We start from the raw sequence: 23,056 nt of genomic DNA on the forward strand, positions 1-23,056 counted from the left end.
TGGCCTTAAGGGGCACACAGTTTAATGGGATAAAATAAACAATTACCTAAACAGTTAATTGCATTATCATATTGTTAGTTCAATAATAGAGGACTGCATAAGGTGATCTGAGAAAAACTGACCAAGCTGAGGAAGCTGGGGGACATAAACAAAGAGGAGGTGACACATGAACAGTATGAATGGATAGATTAGCTGGAATTGGCCAGCTGAAGAAAAGGGTGGATTAGGGATTCCAAGCAGAAGGAACAGCAAGAGCAGAAGGGATGGAGGCAGAGAGACGGGTGAGGGAGGTCTGTGTGTAGGTTGATGTTGGAACACAGGTTGGGACTGTCTTGAGATGCTGTCTTCTTAGAAGCTTGGACTTGTCTTCTTAGAAGCTTAGCTTAATGCCTAAAGGCATTAAGGAGTCTTTGAAGGGCTTTAACCAGTTTAGTAAAATGGTCAGATTAGTGTGTAGAGGAGGATGGACTAGGGAAAATGAAGTCTGGAGAGGGGAGAGCAGATAGAAGACCGTTGCAGTAGTCTAGTTAGGAGATGAAGGGACCCTGATGTAGGGTGATGGTAATAAGGATAGAAAGGAGGTGATAAATTCAGTAATGTTTTGTAGATACTTCTGGTGAGATCTAGTGATTGGGAAGAGGGGAAGAGTAAAGGATGACTCAGGAGTTTGAGTCTTTGGATAAATGGGTTGAGTTATCACCAGCTGAGAGAGTCAATTTAAGAAGAGTAACAGGATTAGAGGGATTAGATTATACTGAATGTGTTGATTTAGAGGTGTATGTGAGACATTCAAGTAGAGGTTGTAATTAGAGTATGAAACTTAAAAGACAGATCTGATCATCTCAAAATACAGATTTTAAAGGGTTAGCACAATAAACCTATGAGAATAAATGAACTTGTCTTGAGATAGTGTCTCAATTAAGATACAGTGTGGCTTTACTGTAAATCCTCAGGAAACTTACATTTAAGAGGCACATAAAAGAGATGTGAAAAGAATGGGTCAAAGATGAATGAGGTGAACCAAGAGAGTATGAATGTCACGGAAACCAAGGGAATAGGGAATTTTGAGGAGGAGAGTGTGATCAGGAGCACTGAACACAGGAGAGGCAGGGAAGGGAAAGGACTGAAGTTCTAGACTGCTGTTCCATAGAAAACTGCTTTGAATCCTTGCACGTCTTCTTCCGAGTTAATAATTGTTAACTATTGTTAATATTACTTACTTTTCAAGATGTAATAACTTCAGTGTTTCTTCCTTGAAGCTTTTCCTTTCAGCTTCAATACCTCTGGCAATTTTATTTATTTTATTTTTATTTTATTTTACTTTACAAAAGTTTTTCCTTTCCTCTGATAAGTGTAATGTGTTTATTGTTGAAACACAGAAAAGTATACAGTATATAGTATCCCCAAAACTTAAGGTTAAAGATGTAATGCTCTTGATATTTATCGCTGAGAAGTTTTCCAGATAGGTTGCACAAATTTACATTCCTTCTAGTAGTGTTTAAGAAATATCTATTTCACCATATCCTCATCAAAATTGATTAATAATATAAAACAATCTTTGTCAATTTAGTCAAAAGAAAATTGAAAAATTAATCTTATTATGTCTATGATTAGTGGTTAGGTTGAACTTTATTTTCTCTAGCCAATCTCTAAGGTTTGGTCAGTGAAGGTACAGGAGCTTCAATTATATATGATAAACTAACAGAGTTTTTGAAATAAAGGAATTCCATTTTATATGCTATTGAAAAGTTTTGTCTGGCCCCAGAGCCCTAAGCTCTTAAGGTTTATGTGATAATACCTTAAAGAAAGTGCCAGTAGCTAATATAAATAAAGTATAAATAAGAAAAGCATTCGGGTTTCACAGGTATTCTTTTTCACATTAGAGAGTCAGTAGAGGCCAGTGTGTTTTGTTTAAGAATATAAGCACTTTCTAAAAATACCAACATTTAGCATTTATAATTGTAATGTCAAGAGAGTAATTTGCTTAATGTTCTCCACTGATGTGTGCCATCACTTATCTTTAACTATACCATGTATAGACGTTTGTAGGAATACATGTGTGTGTGTATTACATATTTATTTTAATTCATATTCCTATGAGAATATTAGATGAGATATCAAGACTTAAAGTCAGAAGTATAAAACTGAATAGGTTTATGCCTATTGTAATTTTTTTTCCATTATCACTGTCAAATAATGTTTTTTCACCTAGATAAATTATAGATGATGTGGTTATGATCCACTCAGGTAGAAGTTAAGATTTTCTTAATACATGAAACTAATAAATATTTGCTTGAACCGTTGTCTCTGGAACTTCTTAACTGTGACAGGAAGCTAAAAGAAAAGGAATACCATGTAAAATGGTTGCTTTTGTAGTCATTTATACAAGTATATGGTATTTCCCCAATTTAGAGATTTAATTATTGCAGAACTTTTTAAAAAATTGACACACTTAACAAATACAAAGCAAACAATTATAGTCTATTGTTTGTGACACTTCAGACTTAGTCATTATACTGAAATGTGTATATTGATTTATTTTATTTAGAACTGTTCTACTGGAAACCAAGTCCTCCCCCAGACATTTGTGCTTATGTTTTAATTTTGCCCCTATCTTTGGGGTAATTTAATCCCTTTTCAGTTTCTTTTTCTGTAAATGGTAACAGGTTGCTCTCAAGCCATAACTTATAAAATTCTGTAATTCTATAAATATGGTTTCCTGTAAACTCTTTCCATAGAAAATCAAGTGTATGTGCATGTGTGCATCTGCGTGTGTTGTCTTAATAGGGAATAAAAAACCAGAAGAACAAGTTTTAAGGATAAAATTCATTTTCCATTGTATTTCCTAATGAAAATTAGTACATTTAAAGAACACATTTGCTGTAAGTCCTGATAAATCTCAGTGGTTGTTATTTTGGATTTAGGATGAATGGGAAACAAAATGCTTCTATGCAATATTGGTTTGATTTCTTACAGATCATGAAGTTGGAAATTGATGAGATTGCAGCACCTCGATCATTTATTTTTCTCTGGTGTGGTTCTGGGGAGGGATTGGACCTTGGAAGAGTGGTAAGATGGTGTTTTTTTAAGTGGTTTTTTAAATTCATAAGAAAAAAATAACACAGTATGTTGCATAAGAAGTTTGAAGATTAATGTTATTTTGTCCTTTGTTTCTTGACCAGTACTAAAATATTCAGAAGAAAAAAATGTTTAAAAAAGAATGTGCAAAAGGCAGTACCTCTTAGTTAACTAGCATTAGAGGTGAATAAATCAAAATATGATTTATTACAACTGCAGGAAGAGAATAGTTTAGAGATTTGAAACTGAACTGCAGCAAAAGCAAGCCGCTTAGTGTCATTTACTGTTCATTATTAGTAGCTAAAAAGTATTCTTCTGAATAGCATTAACTCCTAAATTCCAAATGGAAGCCAAATCAAATTGGAAAAATAACAGCATCTGGAGCACATAGTTTGAATGAATGCATGAGAGTGAGAAAGAAGTTATAACATCTCAATTTAAGTACCTTATATTTATTGTATTTCAGAACTTTTTTTGGTTTTTTGATTGGAGTATTTTGGATTTCTAAATGGAAACAAAATAATAAAGCTTTTTTATAATGGAAGCATTGCGGCTAGTTCTGGTCTCAATTCTGATGTCCAACAGTGAAACTTTGGGTAAAGAGATATTTACTCTTGTGTGTTTCAGTTACCTCACTTGTTATTGGATAATACTTTCCATTTTTAGGAAATATTACTTGATCTACTGCCTATGATCTCATTTAAATCCTGGTAATTTTAGGAGGTTTGACAGGTGAAGAATTTAAGTAGGATTATATTGAGATAAATTTGTTCTCAAACCCTGAAATTCTGCAATTGCTTTTGTATTCTTTGTATAAATAGCAAGTTTGAGACTGTTGGATAACATCATTGCTTCTGTCATTTATTAACTCCATGGTAGGACTGTAACTGTATATAGGGTATCTATTTTATTGCTGGCACCTCCCTAAGATACTATAGAAAATCTAAGAAAATAGAGACATACTGTATGTTTTTATAGGTATATTGGTATTTACCTTTTTTAGCTCTAATGTCTGGCTTTGGGCTTTTCTCCCACCCCCCAAATTAGGTTGAAATTGATTAGGAGGTTTTATCTATTTGTTTATGCATCAATTTATCATATTGGTGAAAGCAGATTTTGGCTCCAAATGATTACAAAAATAATTCAGCATGATAAATACTCATGAGCTTGTGCTAAGTTGATTAGGGCATGTTGGATTTAGGCCCTTGTGATATTTAATGCAGTGCGAAACAGATATTTGGCAACAGGAACAGATACTGATCTTGAGTTTTGAGATTTTAAATTAAAAATCTAAGTTTCATTTTGTGGTGTATCTCAGTATATACAGTAAGAGCATTCCTGGAAAGTGCATATATTTTATGCTCCACTACATCTCTATTTGTACTTGATCATAGTACCAACAATATTGTACTGCACAATTTACTTATTTCCCCCTACTTTGCTCTTAATCAACTAGGGGTAAGGACTATATCTTATTCATGTTTTTTTTCCCAGCAGCTAGCCAACACCTGCATATGGTAGGCCTCAAAATGCCACTCTGAGTACTCACTTAGTTAGTATTTGTTATATGTTCATATATAACAGATTCTAGGACACTAAGGTTCAAATCTCTCTATTGTCTAGATTACATAAAGATGAAAGTAAAGTTTTACCCAATAAAGAAATATAAGAACAATTTTAAGTCTTTGAATTTTTGAGGTTTAGTATTAAATCATAAAAGTAACATTTGATAAGACTCTAATTTGGAAAGAAGTTATCAGAACATTTTCAACAGTTTTTAGCTTTGTCAGAGGATAGAAAATTGAGGTGGAAGGAACAAAATTATCTTTTGTTCTTTTTCTGATTTTAAGACATTTTATTTCAAAATAACTTCAGTCTTACAGAAAAGTTCTAAAAATTATGCAACAATCCACATTTACCATTCACCCAGAAGCTCAAATGTTCACATTTACTTTTTTATTCTCCTCTCCCCCTCACTCTCTCTTTTACTCTTTTTCATTCTTTCCCTTTTTCCCTCCCCCATTTCAGAGTACATTCTAGACATAATGTCCCTTTCCCCCTAAGTGCTTCAGTTATATTTCTGAAAGATAAGGTCATTTTCTTATATAATAATAGTACAATTATTAGCATCATAAAATTAACACTGTTTTGATACTATTCTCAATAAGACAGTTTTTGCAGTTGTCCCACTTATAACATCTATATAGTAAAAATAATTTTTCTCTGGTCTTAGGATCACTCAGTGTCATCAGTTTTCATGTCTCTTCAATCTTCTTTTATCTGGAAGACTTTCTTAGTTTTTCTTATCTTTCATGACCTTAACATTTTGAAGAGTGTGGCCCATTTATTCAGAATTATCTTTTGAATTATTTTCTGATTAAAGAGGGACTGAGTTTTCTTATGATTTAAAACTTTCTATTGATGACAGTAGAAGGTAGTATTAAAGAATCAGAGTATTATGTAATCCTTTCTATGTTTTGATATCAACTGTATATTAATATTTAGAAGGTATATGTGTATTCTGTATAATGGCTGTATATTTAAAGACTAGTATTTCTTTTTTTCTATTTCTGCACAAAGACAAAATTACTGTGACACCTTGGAATTTAATGTCTCAAACCTCTAGGAAGTTTTTAATGCTGGTTGGTTATTTTAAGTATTGTTTATTTCTTTTAGCTAAGGATTTTTTTAAAAATTCTTTCATTTCTAGTGTTTACGCAAGTGGGGTTACAGAAGATGTGAAGATATTTGTTGGATTAAAACCAATAAAAACAATCCTGGGAAGACTAAGACTTTAGATCCAAAGGCTGTCTTCCAGAGAACAAAGGTATTGCCTTTACTGTTTTGTTTTCTTTATTTTCATTATTTTCTCTCAAGCTTTTCCAAATGACTATATACTGTTTAATTAATTTTGGTGGAAAGGTCCTTCTCTTTGACTTGTACAAATGGCATTGAGCATTAAAGTAATACATCCAAGTTAATTTTAAAATATTTTATTCACTCAGATCAACCTATACTGTGCTGGAGAAGGTATTCCTGTATATCGTAAACTTCTGTAATTCTGAGTCAGATATGGGCTTTTAGTACTTCTGACCCTGAGATTTTTTTCCTTTCTCTATGCTCAGAGAAAGGAAATGGCAGCAAGACTCATAGCTGGCCAGCTTAGATGAATATTTCTTTCACCTTCCTTTCTTTTTTCTACATAAGAACCTGAACAAGAACCACTGAGAACCTCTGCTTCAGAGGACTGCCCAGCTAGTTATCAGGGTTTAACAGTTTGTCCTCCAGTCTTTCACTCTTCAGGGAGCCTCTGGTGGAGAGTCTTTTTAAAGTCTTTCCTGGACTAGAAATTCTGTTTGAAGGGAATCTTAGCCATCCTTGCTATTATTGGTTCATGGAGTCAAGTGAGATTAAATTTATTTAAATCATACTCTGTCATCCAGATTAAATGGAGGTCAAAAAACAAACAACAAAAAAGGAAATCGTTTGATTTTCACATTTACTTATGTTGAGTATTTATAAGTCTGTATCCATGCTTAAAGTCCTCTCCATATGAAAAGGCTTATACCTTATATATAGTTTTGATCTTGGGTCATGTGAGGCCCAGTATAACATCATTTTAAGATTCCAAGGTCAAGTGCCATGCCCATAACTGCTGAAGACAAGTTATTATCAAGGGTTGCATAGGAAAAGATTCTACGGTTGTTGACTCAATTCTAAAATGTCATGTCCCCAAGTTTAATACTCTAATGTCTAGTTTCCCTGGCAGTCTTCTCAGATCCAGAGATCCAGGTTTTTCCTTTTGTGTTTTTGCCCATAGACCTGTATCCCAAAGATTCAGAGAAATGAGGATTGTTTTGGAATTGGGGAACATCAGAAATGTAAAATGTTATGAAATATGACTGTTGATGAAAAGAGATTAATTGTTCTGCTCTTATTGTTATTTAGGAACATTGCCTTATGGGGATCAAAGGAACTGTTAAGCGTAGCACAGACGGGGACTTCATTCATGCTAATGTTGACATTGACTTGATTATCACAGAAGAACCTGAAATTGGCAATATAGAAAAGCCTGTAGAAATTTTTCATATAATTGAACATTTTTGTCTTGGTAGAAGACGCCTTCATTTATTTGGAAGAGATAGTACAATTCGACCAGGTAAGACCTCAGGAGGAAAAAAAAAACTTTGATAGTTCCTTGGGATATAGATGTTAAGAAAGAGCACACAGTGTTATGTAAAATAAAATTCTTATATATTTGATTCCTCTTCTTGCTATACTTCAGATATGCTAAGCTCAGTCTTGTCTCAGTACTCTTCCATGGACCTCTCTCCTATCATTCAAATACCTGATGGACCTTTTCTCACAACCCTGTCTAAATTAGCCAACTTGCCACTCCACTCCCTTCCTCCCACTGCTCTCTTTCCCTTTAATCTATTTTCTTTTTCTTCATAGCACTTATCGTTATCTGAATTATAGATTCATTTGGGCATATGTTTATAGTCAGTCTCTTTAGTATGCAGTCTCATAGAAAGCAAAGATTGTCTTTTTCTCTTCTTTCTACCCAGCATTCAGGTTATTGAGTAAATATTGTGTTGAGTGAAGAAATGCATAAAGGACATTTGGTCCTGTCCAAAACGTCTGTAAGATATTTGATCCACACCAGAATATCCTTGATATATGGCCCTGTCCAAAACCATTTGGCATGGACCAAATTTGCTCATGGATGTTTTGGATAGGGCTAAATTTCAAGTATCTTCTGGCATGAACCAAATGTCTTAACTGACTTTTTGGACAGGACTAAATGTCTGCTAATAAAATGATCCTGCAGAAAATAACCATACCTTTGTGAAATACAGATCTTGGCTTTATTAGAAACTAAAGTACCTGGCTTCTTTCCTTAAATGTATCATGATGTTGTTTCATCAAAATTTTAACACTTTACTAAATCGGTATAATGTGAATTTACTATTTTGAAAAAAAAATGAGTAGAAAATAATAATCTATTATGGACTAGGATTTTCTTTTATAGAGGGCGCAGCTTTTGTTTACAAAGTATTGTTGAAATAATAGTGCGTTCTGTTTCTTCTCAAGAAACACAGAGGTAACTTTTAAGAACATTGCATCGCTTCAGTCACAATATACAAAATCAACCTGTTTGGCCTTAACATGCTAGAAATGCTGTTTAAAGCTGAAAAAAAAAAAAAAAAAAAAAAGCTGAAATGAGCCAGGATCTTATTTGTCTTAAACAGTCTATATTCTATAAAAAGTAAAAATTCAAGAAGTTACAGTGGAATAATTGGCCTTAAAAGTACCTAAGAATTTAGAAGAAACTCTGATGTTCATTCTAAAAAAAAAGTAATCCTTAAAGTTGCCTTATGTATGTATGACGTAATGCACCACTCCTCTACCCCCTCCTCAACCCCGTCAGCTATTTCTTTGTGAGTGTGCGTTGGTGAACACAATATCTTAAAAATATTTCAGTTGTAGAAACTGATGGCCTTAAATTTCATAAAATTGTGTAAAATGATAAAGAGAAAAGTAAAACTACATTCGCTTTACAAAGAAATATTTTGCATGTGAAATGTTTACTCTGGGGCTTGGCTTTAGAGAAAATGTTTCCTATATTTAAAAGTAAATTTTTGCTTCTGGCAGGTTGTTATTCAGTATTGTGTTGCTTAAGTTATCATTTTGTCATTGCTTTTTGGCTTAATATTATGGTCAAATAACACATACCATAAGATTTCACTCGTTTGTAATTTGTTAAGATTTGCTTTTGACCCAATTTAGATAAATATTCTAAGTCTGATTGAAAAGAATGTAACAATATATTGTTTTTTTTGATTGGTTGTAGTATTTGTTGTTGCTGTTTATATCAGCCATGTCTTTACTGATTTTTTTTTAAACTACTTATTCTATGAGAAAGGTATGTTAAAATCTATTAGGATTATGGGTTCGTGGTTTTGTTAATTGTTAGTTTATATCTGAGATTCTGTTAGGTGTATCTAAAAGGTAAAAATTTTTACGTCTTCCTAGACCCTCTTAGTATTATGAAATGTCCTTCTTTATCCAGTGTTTCTCAACTTTAAATTCTACTTCATCTGACATTATTATAGCTATTTCAGCTTCCTTTTGGTTTGTGTTTGCTTGGCATGTTATTTCCAGCCTTCTACTTTCAATCTTCCGTATCCTTACATTTAAGGTGTATCTCTTGTGTGCAAACACATAGTTTTCATCCATTTTTTCTTTATCTTTTAATTGAATTGTTTAGTCAGTTTATATTTAATGTAATTTCTGATATATTTGGGCATAAATTACCATCTAACTGTTTGCTTTACATTGGTACCACCTGTTCTGTGTTCCCTTTTCTCTCGTTTCTTTTGGATTAAGTATTCTTGTATTATTCAATTTTTCTTTTTTTTAATTAGCTTGTTAGTTAGATATTGTTTTATTGTTCCTTCAGTGTTTATCTCGGAAATTGCAGCATGCATACTTGAATTATTCTAAATTAAAATAGTATATTGATTTTTAAAGGGTGGGAATGCTATGGTTTAAATTTAATCTTTTTAAAACAGTTTTTCTCAATATACATACAGTTCATGCATAAGTCACTACATACATAGTATATATACAGCTATAGAATGAGCTTTGAGTTGTTTAGACTTCCACTGAACATATACATGAACATCTTGTTTGGAAGTTTTGTGGATGATTTTACTCTCTCATCAAAGTAAAATATTTTGGCAGCAGAGCTTGTGGTAAGCAAATGTTTCCTCTTCACTGGCTTAAAAGAAACATCACTAGATACTCGAGTGGTGTGTTTTTCAGAAACTGTAGATGTCCATATATATTGAATATCAAGATTATGGCTCTAGTGTTTGAGGAAATAAGGAACAGATTTTTTCTTCCATCATTAACCTGTTCTACCCAAAAACAGCTCCTGAATCTGGGAACAGCCTCCAGTGGCAACTGCTGTTTAAAGGAAGTAGAAAACTTTAAAGAAAAAGCAAAACTATTTGAAGAGTAAAAGCAACATCAAACAGATGGATATCTTTTAATAATTGAAAATTAGTGTAACAACATTAAAGATAACTTTGAAGAAGGAAAGAGATTCAATCTCACTACTTCCAAGAATTATTTTCATTTTTTTTACATAATACTTTCCACTCCTCTTGTGCATACACATTTTTGTATAACTGTAGTCATCATTTTGTGTTTTTCTCAATATTATGTCAAGTATATTTCTACATTTTAAAATAATTAGTTATACTGCTTTTAATGGCCTTATAGCATTATTTTAATTAGTGTTTTTTTTTTAAACACGAGTAGAAGAACCTAAGGAGTAGAGAGAATAATTGTTACATATATTATAAGGATACGCGTAAGCAGCAACTAAAATAGAAATTTTGCTTGATGCCAATTTTTATTTATAACATAATGGGGGTTTTCTCCATCCATTTAGCTGTGGCCACTTTACCCACTTTAGATTATACATTATATCTTTCATATACGATCTACTTCTATCTGTATCTGTACCAGTTGAACAAAGTCTTATTGGCACAAATTTTATTTTTTGCTTCGAACTACTATCCAATTCTTTATCTTTGCCCATTCTTGCAAAAATTATTTTATTTTATTCTATTCTATTTATTTGGTTGCGCTGGGTCTTAGTTGTGGCAGGTGGGTTCCTTTGTTGTGGCTTGCCGGCTCCTTAGTTGTGGCAGGCGGGCTCCTTAGTTGTGGCTTGTGGGCTCCTTAGTTGTGGCATGTGAACTCTTAGTTGCGGCGTGCATGTGTGATCTAGTTCCCTGACTAGGGATCAAACCCAGGCCCCCTGCATTGGGAGTGCGGGATCTTAACCACTGTGCCACCAGGGAAGTCCCACAAAAATTATTTTAATATTAGATTTAGTAAAACAATATTAAGAAGGAATATCTGCTTGGGAAAATTATAAGTAGTTGGAGGTTAACCATGTAAATAAATAGGAGCAATTGAGGGAAGTCTGTTCAAGGGGCCTTAATTTATTTGGGTTGAATCCTCAAATGCACTTCTTCCTCAAGGAGGTAGTCAAAGGTATATATCACATATACCATAGGAATACTCTTTACTGTTGCTTTAGAAGGTTTAAAAATTGCTATATGAGTCGTATATGCTGAAGCCAGGCTAATTTAAACTTACTTGGGTCTTAGTAATTCCTTTAGAAGTTGTAATGAAACGCTGTTGCAGTGAAGAATTTGTGGGTGGGAGGCGGAGTCCCTTGCAGTTTACTCTGTAAAGATTTACATGTCTTATTTATGTAAGAGGCAATATGGCATGAAAGAGGCAATATTAACTATTTTTATTAAATCTTTGAATTTTCTCCTTTCTTTCCTCTTGCTTGTGTGTTGTGTTCCACAACACAACATACATGCCAAAAAACAAACCAGAAGGGAGCAAGTAGAAGTCTCATAGATTCAATTGTCAGTGAGACCACGTAGGTGTGCAGTGTACTCTTTCATCTAATTAGGTACTTCTCTACTTATCAGGGTGGTATCTACTAGATGAGACATAAAAGGCACAATCTGATTTATCTGTCATTTTTTCTTCATATATTACAGATCTTAGTTATCTATGCACTGTTAGATACTGATGATTTTTTTAAATGCTGAACAAAATTTTGTACAAAAATGGCTACTATATTTTAGAATATGATCCTAGTAAAATATTTTGCATTTTATAGCATTTTATAATGGACCTAATATTCTAAGAAATAATCTTCACAATGATAGGGCAGAAATAGTGTGAACCTATGAAGAACCTGATTCTTAGAGATTCCTCGACCTGCCCTAATGAGCAAGAATCACCACACACAGGGAACCTTGAAGCATGGTGTGTCTCTCAGGCATTTACAGTTAATTTGTAGTTCCTCCCATTCCAGATACAATGTAATCAAAAAGAAACCATCCTTATTATAAGCAGAGTTGTCCAGCAATGTAGTTGACCAAAATACCTTTTTAACCTATAGAAATGTAAAGTGCAATGGAAATTCTGAGAGAAAATTAATTTCATTTCATATAAGATATATATATTTGAAGTGGATGTTGAAGGAGGAATTTTCAGCAGGTTGACAGGATAGGAAGAGTAATAGGCACAGAGGTGGAGATCAGTACCCAAACAGTTAACTGTAGCAGTTCATTGCTTTTACTCCAGTGAAGGTGTCATGAAAAACATTAATGAGCAATGTGATTGGAAAGCTAGTTCATACCTCATTGTATAAGACTTCAGATTCCATGTTTACAAATTTGGGCTTTGTGGAAAGCCCAGAAGGTTGTGTAGGGAAGGAACATAGTTTAAGCTTTGCTTTAGGCTTTCCACTTTTAAAGGGAGGAGAGGTTGGGAGATCATTACAGTTTATATGTATGTCTGTTACATGTGTTAGGGGAATAGCCTAGTAGAAAAATAAAGACTAAAATTTAAGGGTGGCAATAGAAATGGAAAGATGGGAATGAATAGGAGCAGCATGGTCGTGGTTGAATTCCTGAGACCTATCAGCTGGGTTAATATTGTGGTTGGGAAGAGTAGAGGCAAAAGTGAGTTTCAGGATGTTAATCAGAAAACTGTTGTATCATTTCTACAAGTAGGAAGGTGATATAAAATTTATTAAATTTCCACTAAGCCCAAACTCAGTATAGTGTGTAATATTTTTTTTTCTAAGTGCTGTTCTCACAGAATGTGAAATATGGATGGAGACAATGAAGAGGTTATATTATAAAAGTTACAGTCTAGGAGGAGAAACAGGATATATACATATGAACTCTTTACGACCATGATTAAATGCCATGTGTTCTGTAAAAAAAATCAATATTGGGTGAGTGATTGGGACACCTTTAAGAATGCATTGGAGATTTGAAATAGCTCCTAAAGGATCAATAAGAGAGAATTGGAAAAAAGAAAAAGAAAGGATAATCTCTTTTCCCTCCATTTCAGGCTGGCTTACAGTTGGACCAACTCTTACAAATAGCAACTACAATGCAGAAACGTATGCATCCTACTTCAGTACCCCGAATTCCTACTTGACTGGATGTACAGAAGAAATTGAGAGACTTCGACCAAAATCACCTCCTCCCAAATCTAAATCTGATCGGGGAGGTGGAGCTCCCAGAGGAGGAGGAAGAGGTGGGACTTCTGCTGGCCGCGGGCGAGAAAGAAATCGATCTAACTTCCGAGGAGAAAGAGGTGGTTTCAGGGGGGGCCGTGGAGGAGCACACAGAGGTGGCTTTCCACCTCGATAGTTTTTAGGACAGTAATCCTATTAATGCCCCTTCACCTTCTTTCTGATAGTTTGAATTTCAACTGGGAGACGTTGTTTAGAACTCTGTTCCAACTTGCACTTTGCTTTAGTTTCTCCAAGCTGCAGGAATATTTTAGCCAACCTCCCTTGCAGTTGTCACTGTCTGGTTTTGTCCAGAATAAATGAGTCATCCTGTCTTTTGTCATGTGCATGTAACCAAACAGAATGGAACAACACAAATACTTTCACTTTCAGAGACAGAATTTATTCTGATAGATTTAACTAATTACAAAGGCTTTTGCTTTTTAGAAATAAAGTGAGCAGTGAAAAAGACCCAATCTGGAGTATCATACTAGTGCTGACAGTAGTTGATAATGGGCATCCTGCCACTGCTGTCACAGCAAATGGAAAGCTGTTTGACAGCCTTGATGGAATGGAGTTGGGACAGATGGTGAACTTCTCTTAGGCTTTTAATATTTTCTTGTTGAAACAATAAACAGAGACTTCTTTTTTCTTTCTTTATGAAAAATCTTAAACTCATATAATTTGACCACAGAAGAAATTGAGAGACTTGGAACAAAATCACGTCCTCCCAAATCTAAATCTGACTGGGGAGGTGGAGCTCCCAGGGGTGGGAAGGGAAGAGGTAGAACCTAGTAGGCAGACATTACAAAGAGAAAAAAAAAATACTCATTATAATCTCAGTTGTGCAGCTACTGATGACTGTTAACAATACTTCCTAAAACACAAACAAGGACAAATATCCAAGTGCTAGAACTTTGGTATGGACTTGATCTTGGATTGACTTTCAAAGCAGTTTCATATTCCTTAACAAAATAAAAGAATTGGACGCAACAGAGACACCTGGTTATCAGGTACTTGGTTTAAACATTTTGGGGAATAAAGTACTTGGTGATGAGGAAACGACATGCATCTTTAAACTTGTTACGGAGAAAACTTAATGTAAAACCAATTACAGAAGAGCCTCATCTTAAGAAGAGAGTTTGGAAAATGGAACTGCAGTTGCCTTTTAAGGGACTGGTTTCCCAGATCAGTTAGTTGTGTGAGACTTTACGTTGTCATTTCTCTTTCTGTACTGTAACCCATGTTTTAAATGAATTTGCTGAATGAAATAATGCCATTATTGTTCTTGATAAATCTATTTTTTATTTTGTGTATGATTTTTCTAATGAAACTTTAAACCTTTGAAATTTGGGAGTCTCTTTTCTGTGAGTGGAATTGTCCTTGTTACCAAATGAAAAAGGACTGACCTAAGATGAGACTATTCTCTTGGTCTGTGAGTAACCGTTCTGTGCTTTTCATTGGCTCATAAAATGAGGTTTTGTTATATCCACAAAAGACTCAGTTTGAAGATAAGGACTGAATTACAGAAATAGGCTTGAGATCCTTAAAAGCCTGATGAATTTAACTTGTTCAACCTGTTGGTGCTTTCTAGTACAGATAGCATTTGACTAACGCTTTTCTTGATGTAGATGTGATGTGGAACTGTTGGTTAGAATTTTTACTGAAATGATGGTACATATTCAACTTTAGTAATTAAAACTTACCTAGAGATAGAACTGTATTTGTCAGAGTTGACCTGGCAATGAAGAAGACAGAGATGCTGGTCTTGAGGCTGAACCAAGATGGTGGAGAAGAAGGACGTGCTTTCACTCCCTCTTGTGAGAACACCAGAATCACAACTAGCTGCTGGACAATCATTGACAGGAAGACACTGGAACTCACCAAAAAAGATATCCCACATCCAAAGACAAAGGAGAAGCCACAGTGAGACGGTAGGAGGGGCGCAATCACAGCAAAATCAAATCCCATAACTGCTGGGTGGGTGACTCACACACTGGAGAACACTTATACCACAGAAGTCCACCCACTGGAGTGAAGGTTCTGAGCCCCATGTCAGGCTTCCCAACCTGGGGGTCCGGCAACAGGAGGAGGAATTCCTAGAGAATCAGACTTTGAAGGCTAGTGGGATTTGATTGCAGGACCTTGACAGGACTGGGGGAAACACAGACTCCAGTCTTGGAGGGCACACACAAAGTAGTGTGCACATCAGGACCCAGGGGAAGGAGCAGTGACCCCATAGGAGACTGAACCAGACCTACCTGCTAGTGTTGGAGGGTCTCCTGCAGAAGTGGGGGGTGGCTCTCTTTCACCGTGGGGACAGGGACACTGGCAACAGAAGTTCTGGGAAGTACTCCTTGGTGTGAGCCCTCCCAGAGTCCGCCATTAGCCCCACCGAAGAGCTGGGTAGGATCCAGTGTTGGGTCACCTCAGGCCAAACAACCAACAGGGAGGGAACCCAGCCCCACCCGTCAGCAGACAGGCGGATTAAAGTTTTACTGAGCTCTACCCACCAGAGCAACAGCCAGCTCTACCCACCACCAGTCCGTCCCATCAGGAAACCTGCACAAGCCTCTTAGATAGCCTCATCCACCAGAGGACAGACAGCAGAAGCAAGAAGAACTGCAATCCTGCAGCCTGTGGAACAAAAACCACATTCACAGAAAGAAAGACAAGATGAAAAGGCAGAGGGCTATGTACCAGATGAAGGAACAAGGTAAAACCTCAGAAAAACAACTAAATGAAGTAGAGATAGGCAACCTTCCAGAAAAAGAATTCAGAATAATGGTAGTGAAGATGATCCAGGACCTCGGAAAAACAATGGAGGCAAAGATGGAGAAGATGCAAGAAGTGTTTAACAAAAACCTAGAAGAATTAAAGAACAAACAAACAGAGATGAACAATACAGTAACTGAAATGAAAACTACACTAGAAGGAATCAATAGCAGAATAACTGAGGCAGAAGAACGGATAAGTGACCTGGAAGACAGAATGGTGGAATTCACTGCTGCAGAACAGAATAAAGAAAAAAGAATTAAAAGAAATGAAGACAGCCTAAGAGACCTCTGGGACAACATTAAATACAACAACATTCGCATTATTGGGGTCCCAGAAGGAGAAGAGAGAGAGAGAGGACCTGAGAAAATATTTGAAGAGATTATAGTCGAAAACTTCCCTAACATGGGAAAGGAAATAGGCACCCAAGTCCAGGAAGCGCAGCAAGTCCCATACAGGATAAACCCAAGGAGAAACATGCTGAGACACATAGTAATCAAATTGGCAAAAATTAAAGACAAAGAAAAATTATTGAAAGCAGCAAGGGAAAAACGACAAATAACATACAAGGGAACTCCCATAAGGTTAACAGCTGATTTCTCAGCGGAAACTCTACAAGCCAGAAGGGAGTGGCATGATATACTTAAAGTGATGAAAGGGAAGAACCTACAACCAAGATTACTCTACCCAGCAAGGATCTAATTCAGATTTGATGGAGAAATCAAAAGCTTTACAGACAAGCAAAAGCTAAGAGAATTCAGCACCACCAAACCAGCTTTACAACAAATGTTAAAGGAACTTCCCTAAGTGGGAAATACAAGAGAAGAAAAGGACCTGCAAAAGCAAACCCAAAACAAGAAAATCGTCATAGGAACAAACATATTGATAATTACCTTAAACGTGAATGGATTAAATGCTCCAACCAAAAGACACAGGCTTGCTGAATGGATACAAAAACAAGACCCATATATATGCTGTCTACAAGAGACCCACTTCAGACCCACTTCAGACACATACAGACTGAAAGTGAGGGGATGGAAAAAGATATTCCATGCAAATGGAAATCAAAAGAAAGCTGGAGTAGCAGTGCTCATATCAGATAAAATAGACTTTAAAATAAAGAAGGTTACAAGAGACAAGGAAGGACACTACATAATGATCAAGGGATCGATCCAAGAAGATATAACAATTATATATGCACCCAACATAGGAGCACCTCAATACATACGGCAACTGCTAACAGCTGTAAAAGAGGAAATCGACAGTAACACAATAATAGTGGTGGAGTTTAACACCTCACCTACACCAATGGACAGATCATCCAAAATGAGAATAAATAAGGAAACAGAAGCTTTAAATGACACAATAGACCAGATAGATTTTATTGATATTTATAGGACATTCCATCCAAAAACAGCAGATTACACTTTCTTCTCAAGTGCGCATGGAATATTCTCCAGGATAGATCATATCTTGGGTCACAAATCAAGCCTCAGTAAATTTAAGAAAATTGAAATCATATCAAGCATCTTTTCTGACCACAACACTATGAGATTAGAAATGAATTACAGGGGAAAAAACGTAAAAAACACAAACATGGAGGCTAAACATTACGTTACTAAATAACCAAGAGATCACTGAAGAAATCAAAGAGGAAATAAAAAAATAGCTAGAGACAAATGACAATGAAAACACGACAATCCAAAACCTATGGGATGCAGTAAAAGCAGTTCTAAGAGGGAAGTTTATAGCTATACAAGCCTACCTCAAGAAACAAGAAAAATCTCAAATAATCTAACCTTACACCTAAAGGAACTAGAGAAAGAAGAACAAACAAAACCCAAAGTTAGCAGAAGGAAAGAAATCACAAAGATCAGAGCAGAAATAAATGAAGTAGAAACAAAACAATAGCAAAGATCAATAAAACTAAAAGCTGGTTCTTTGAGAAGATAAACAAAATTGATAAACCATTAGCCAGACTCATCAAGAAAAAGAGGGAGAGGACTCACATCAATAAAATTAGAAATGAAAAAGGAGAAGTTACCACAGACACCACAGAAATACAAAGCATCCTAAAGACTACTACAAGCAACTCTATGCCAATAAAATGGACAACCTGGAAGAAATGGACAAATTCTTAGAAAGGTATAACCTTCCAAGACTGAACCAGGAAGAAATAGAAAATATGAACAGACCAATCAAGGAATGAAATTGAAACTGTGATTAAAAATCTTCCAACAAACAGAAGTCCAGGACCTGATGGCTTCACAGGTGAAATTTATCAAACATTTAGAGAAGAGCTAACACCCATCCTTCTCAAACTCTTCCAAAAAATTGCAGAGGAAGGAACACTCCCAAACTCATTCTATGAGGCCACCATCACCCTGATACCAAAACCAAACAAAGATACTACAAAAAAAAAATTACAGACCAATATCTCTGATGAATATAGATGCAAAAATCCTCAACAAAATACTAGCAAACAGAATCCAACAACACATTAAAAGGATCATACACCATGATCAAGTGGGGTTTATCCCAGGGATGCAAGGATTCGTCAATATACGCAAATCAATCAATGTGACACACCATCTTAACAAATTGAAGAATAAAAACCATATGATCATCTCAATAGATGCAGAAAAAGCTTTTGACAAAATTCAACACCCATTTATCATAAAAACTCTCCAGAAAGTAAGCATAGAAGGAACCTACCTCAACATAATAAAGGCCATATACGACAAACCCACAGCAAACATCATTCTCAATGGTGGAAAACTGAAAGCATTTCCTCTAAGATCAGGAACGAGACAAGGATGTCCACTCTCACCACTATTATTCGACATAGTTTTGGAAGTCCTAGCCACAGCAATCAGAAAAGAAAAAAATTAAAGGAATACAAATTGGAAAAAAAGAAGTAAAACTGTCACTGTTTGCAGATGACATGATACTATACACAGAGAATCCTAAAGATGCCACCAGAAAACTACTAGAGCTAATCAATAAATTTGGTAAAGTTGCAGGATACAAAATGAATGCACAGAAATCTCTTGCATTCCTATACACTAATGATGAAAAATCTGAAAGAGAAATTAAGGAAACACTCCCATTTACCATTGCAACAAAAAGAATAAAATACCTAGGAATAAACCTACCTAGGGAGACAAAAGACCTGTATGCAGAAAACTGTAAGACACTGATGAAAGAAATTAAAGATGACACTAACAGATGGAGAGATATACCATGTTCTTGGATTTGAAAAATCAATATTGTGAAAATGACTATACTACCCAAAGCAATCTACAGATTCAATGCAATCCCTATCAAATTACCAATGGCATTTTTTACGGAACTAGAACAAAAAATCTTAAAATTTGTATGGAGACACAAAAGACCCCGAATAGCCAAAGCAGTCTTGATGGCAAACAACAGAGCCGGAGGAATCAGACTCGCTTACTTCAGACTATACTACAAAGCTACAGTAATCAGGACAATATGGTACTGGCACAAAAACAGAAACATAGATCAGTGGAACAAGATAGCCCAGAGGTAAACCCACACACCTATGGTCAAGTCATCTATGACAAAGGAGGCAAGGATATACAATGGAGAAAAGACAGTCTCTTCAATAAGTGGTGCTGGGAAAACTGGACAGCTGCATGTAAAAGAATGAAATTAGAACACTTCCTAACACCATACACAAAAATAAACTCAAAATGGATTAGAGACCTAAATGCAAGACCGAACACTATAAAACTCTTAGAGGAAAACATAGGAAGGACACTCTTTGACATAAATCACAGCAAGATCTTTTTTGACCAACCTCTGAGAGAAATGGAAATAGAAACAAAAGTAAACAAATGGGACCTAATGAAACTTAAAAGCTTTTGCACAGCAAAGGAAACCATAAATAAGACAAAAAGACAGCCCTCACAATGGGAGAAAATATTTTCAAATGAATCAACTGACAAAGGATTAATCTCCAAAATATATAAACAGCTCATGCAGGTTGATATTAAAAAAACAAACAACCCAAACCAAAAATGGGCAGAAGACCTAAATAGACATTTCTCCAAAGAAGACATACAGATGGCCAAGAAGCACATGAAAAGATGCTCAACATCACTAATTATTAGAGAAATGCAAATCAAAACTACAATGAGGTATCACCTCACACCAGTTAGAATGGGCATCATCAGAAAATCTACAAACAACAAATGCTGGAGAGGGTGTGGAGAAAAGGGAACCCTCTTGCAGTGTTGGTGGGAATGTAAACTGATACAGCCACTATGGAGAACAGTATGGAGGTTCCTTAAAAAACTAAAAATAGAATTACCATATGATCCAGCAATCCCACTACTGGGCATATACCCAGAGAAAACCACAATTCAAACAGACACATGCACCCCAATGTTCATTGCAGCACTATTTATAATAGCCAGGTCATGGAAGCAATCTAAATGCCCATCGACAGAGGAATTGATAAAGAAGTTGTGGTACATATATGCAATGGAATATTACTCAGCTGTAAAAAGGAGCGAAATTGTGTCATTTGTAGAGACGTGGATGGATCTAGAGACAGTCATACAGAGTGAAGTAAGTCAGAAAGAGAAAAATATTGTATATTAACGCACATATGTGGAACCTAGAAAAATGGTACAGATGAACCGGTTTTCTGGGCAGAAATTGAGAGACAGATGTAGAGAACAAACGTGTGGACACCAAGAGGGGAACGCCGCGGGGGGTGTGGTGGTGGTGGTGGTGTGATGAATTGGGAGATTGGAATTGACATGTATACACTGATGTGTATAAAATTGATGACTAATAAGAACCTGCTGTATAAAAAAAAAAAAAAGAGATGCTCCAGTTGCCCAGTGTAGGTCCTTAGAAATATCAGCTAGGGAGTGACTCTGTTCTTTAAACAGGACTCTAGTCTGGTCCATGCCCTGGGCCTAACCAAGGGATGGCAGCATTTCTGGTGCTTAGCTGGTCTAGTTATCTGTGACATCTGTATCATAATGTCATCTTACAGAGAGTTAGGAATGGCTTTTTTGTAGATTGAAAGTTAAAAGGAGCCACAGCCCACCATATTTAGAATAGAGCAAATAAGAAAAGAGTAGGTGTTAGGAAAAAAAAGCAAGGCCTAGAATTTCCCTTTGACAATGTAATGGGCATTTTTATAACAAGGGATGGAATTGACCTACTAGTTTTGCTACCCTTCACTTTCAGTAAAGGTTGGGGTATCAGTTTTACAATAGATCTTCATTCATTGAGGAAGGGTTTCCAATGAAAACTCAGTTACTCTGACCTCTTCTGACTTTTGGTCATCTATTTATATTGATCATTTTTATATGTCACAGAATCATCTAGGGATCACCAAAAATGATTTTTAGGTGCTTTATTTACTAATTCCTTGTGGAGGATTGAAACCAGTAACTCTGTAATAACCCTAAACTTTTTTAGTTTAAAAATTTTAAGATCAGCATTCCTAGTATTATACATAATTACAGTTCTAGGTATTCTAAGCCAAATGTTGATGTTTATTTTCATTGGCAACAGTTTTCCCTGTTACCTGTCTCCTTTCAGAGGATGGAGATTAGGAGGCCCAAAGTACTTTTCGACTTTTCCTCACTGTGTAGAATAGAAAAGGGGAGCAGGTTGATGATGTCAGATATGATAAGAGTTCGTGGTGGGGAATATCATACCCAAATACTACTGCACCATATTAGACCAAGGAATTGTAGAGATGTCAGTCAAAGTGTGGAATGAGACAGCACAGTGCAAGAGGTGTCAAGCTGGGGAGCAGGGGATCAAGTCTGGCTTGGCAGCCAGGTCACGTATCCAGAGTTGGAGTGGATCAGTACTGTACCAGCAGTATACTCCTGATACTTTGGTAAGTAGAAGAGCCACCTATGAGTGCTTAGCTCATAAATGTGGAAACTTAAACTGTCAATACATGTCTCTCTTATTTGAAAACCGAGTAAGCGTTATGCCATAGTTTCATTTTAAGTTGACGGAGTCGTAATGGTAGGATGCTTGGGAGTTTGAGTGTGCTGTTGATAGCTGAGAGTCTTGTGTCATGGCTGTTACTAGGAATGATTCTTTTTCATGTCTCTTAAAATACTTTCTACCCATCTTAATTGCTAAATTACAATGTTCTGCTTAGTTACAGCAGCTTATTTTAAAACCCGTACTATTTTCATCCTGAATTTGAGAACATAAGATTTGGTCTTTGAAGTATAGTTCCAGATTTACCGATTTAATATAATTTTTATTAACTTGACAAAATGATGGCCCATTTGGGATTCATTCTGAATAGTAGTCCTTGATCTGAAAGTGTTTCATATTTTTGTGAGCTATTAAAAACATAAGACTTTGCTTATAAGAAAGGCCTTTCTTAGAACAGTCCTGAATCTTGGAGTCCATGTAGGACTTTGAGCATTATCCTGTCTTTGATGTTTAGTGATAGGGATTGAATTGTCCAGCTTGGGTCTCAAGTATATGCCATCAGTTTTGAAGCTATAAATCTAGGACTCACCAGAATGTTAGAACATGAATCCAGCAAATTGAGCCCATCGAAGACTCCATTTCTGAAAAAGTCACATTGCTTCTGCTCTCAGGGTCCCCAGTCAGTTACTCAAATATAAACATTACTAGCTACAATGCACAGAGAAAATACTACCTCATTTAATCTAGATGTTCATTTACAGTAAGCCCTTTTTCTAGAATTGGGCAAAATGTCAAAATGATCAGTTTAAGTATGTGCTACAGTTCTTGCCTCTAACTGGAGGTGCTAATAAACAGTGAAATCAGATAAGGTAGGTTTTTTCCAAAAATACTTCTAAAAAATTGAAATCAAAGTCGATGTAAAACACATATAGGAACTAAGCATATAATATAAATCAGTGAAGCAAGCCATGAGTTTGTTTTATAGTGGAATAATTCTTTTTTAGACATTTTATTTGCATACTTAATGTGGGAATATTTACTTACACTCATTTACTTTCTCCCTTTTGTCTGTGCTGTTTTCCCACATTGGTGGGTTTTCTCAGCTCCTCTAAGAAAAGCGGA

General features: G+C 35.6%; 1 protein-coding gene across 1 annotated transcript in view; it reads left to right on the top strand.

Annotated features, from left to right (window-relative positions):
- The window catches only part of METTL14 (methyltransferase 14, N6-adenosine-methyltransferase non-catalytic subunit), a 33,434-nt gene extending 18,875 nt beyond the window's left edge, over positions 1-14,559 (top strand). Inside the window, exons 8-11 of the mRNA XM_068542326.1 lie at positions 2,977-3,069; positions 5,789-5,905; positions 7,027-7,237; positions 13,045-14,559. Of these exons, the coding sequence (XP_068398427.1) occupies positions 2,977-3,069; positions 5,789-5,905; positions 7,027-7,237; positions 13,045-13,349 (726 nt within the window). The 3' untranslated portion in view covers positions 13,350-14,559. The remainder of the gene's footprint in view (positions 1-2,976; positions 3,070-5,788; positions 5,906-7,026; positions 7,238-13,044) is intronic.
- Positions 14,560-23,056: the final 8,497 nt, after the last annotated feature.

This window comes from Eschrichtius robustus, chromosome 4 (assembly GCF_028021215.1).
Source record: "Eschrichtius robustus isolate mEscRob2 chromosome 4, mEscRob2.pri, whole genome shotgun sequence".
Taxonomy (NCBI): Eukaryota; Metazoa; Chordata; class Mammalia; order Artiodactyla; family Eschrichtiidae; genus Eschrichtius; species Eschrichtius robustus.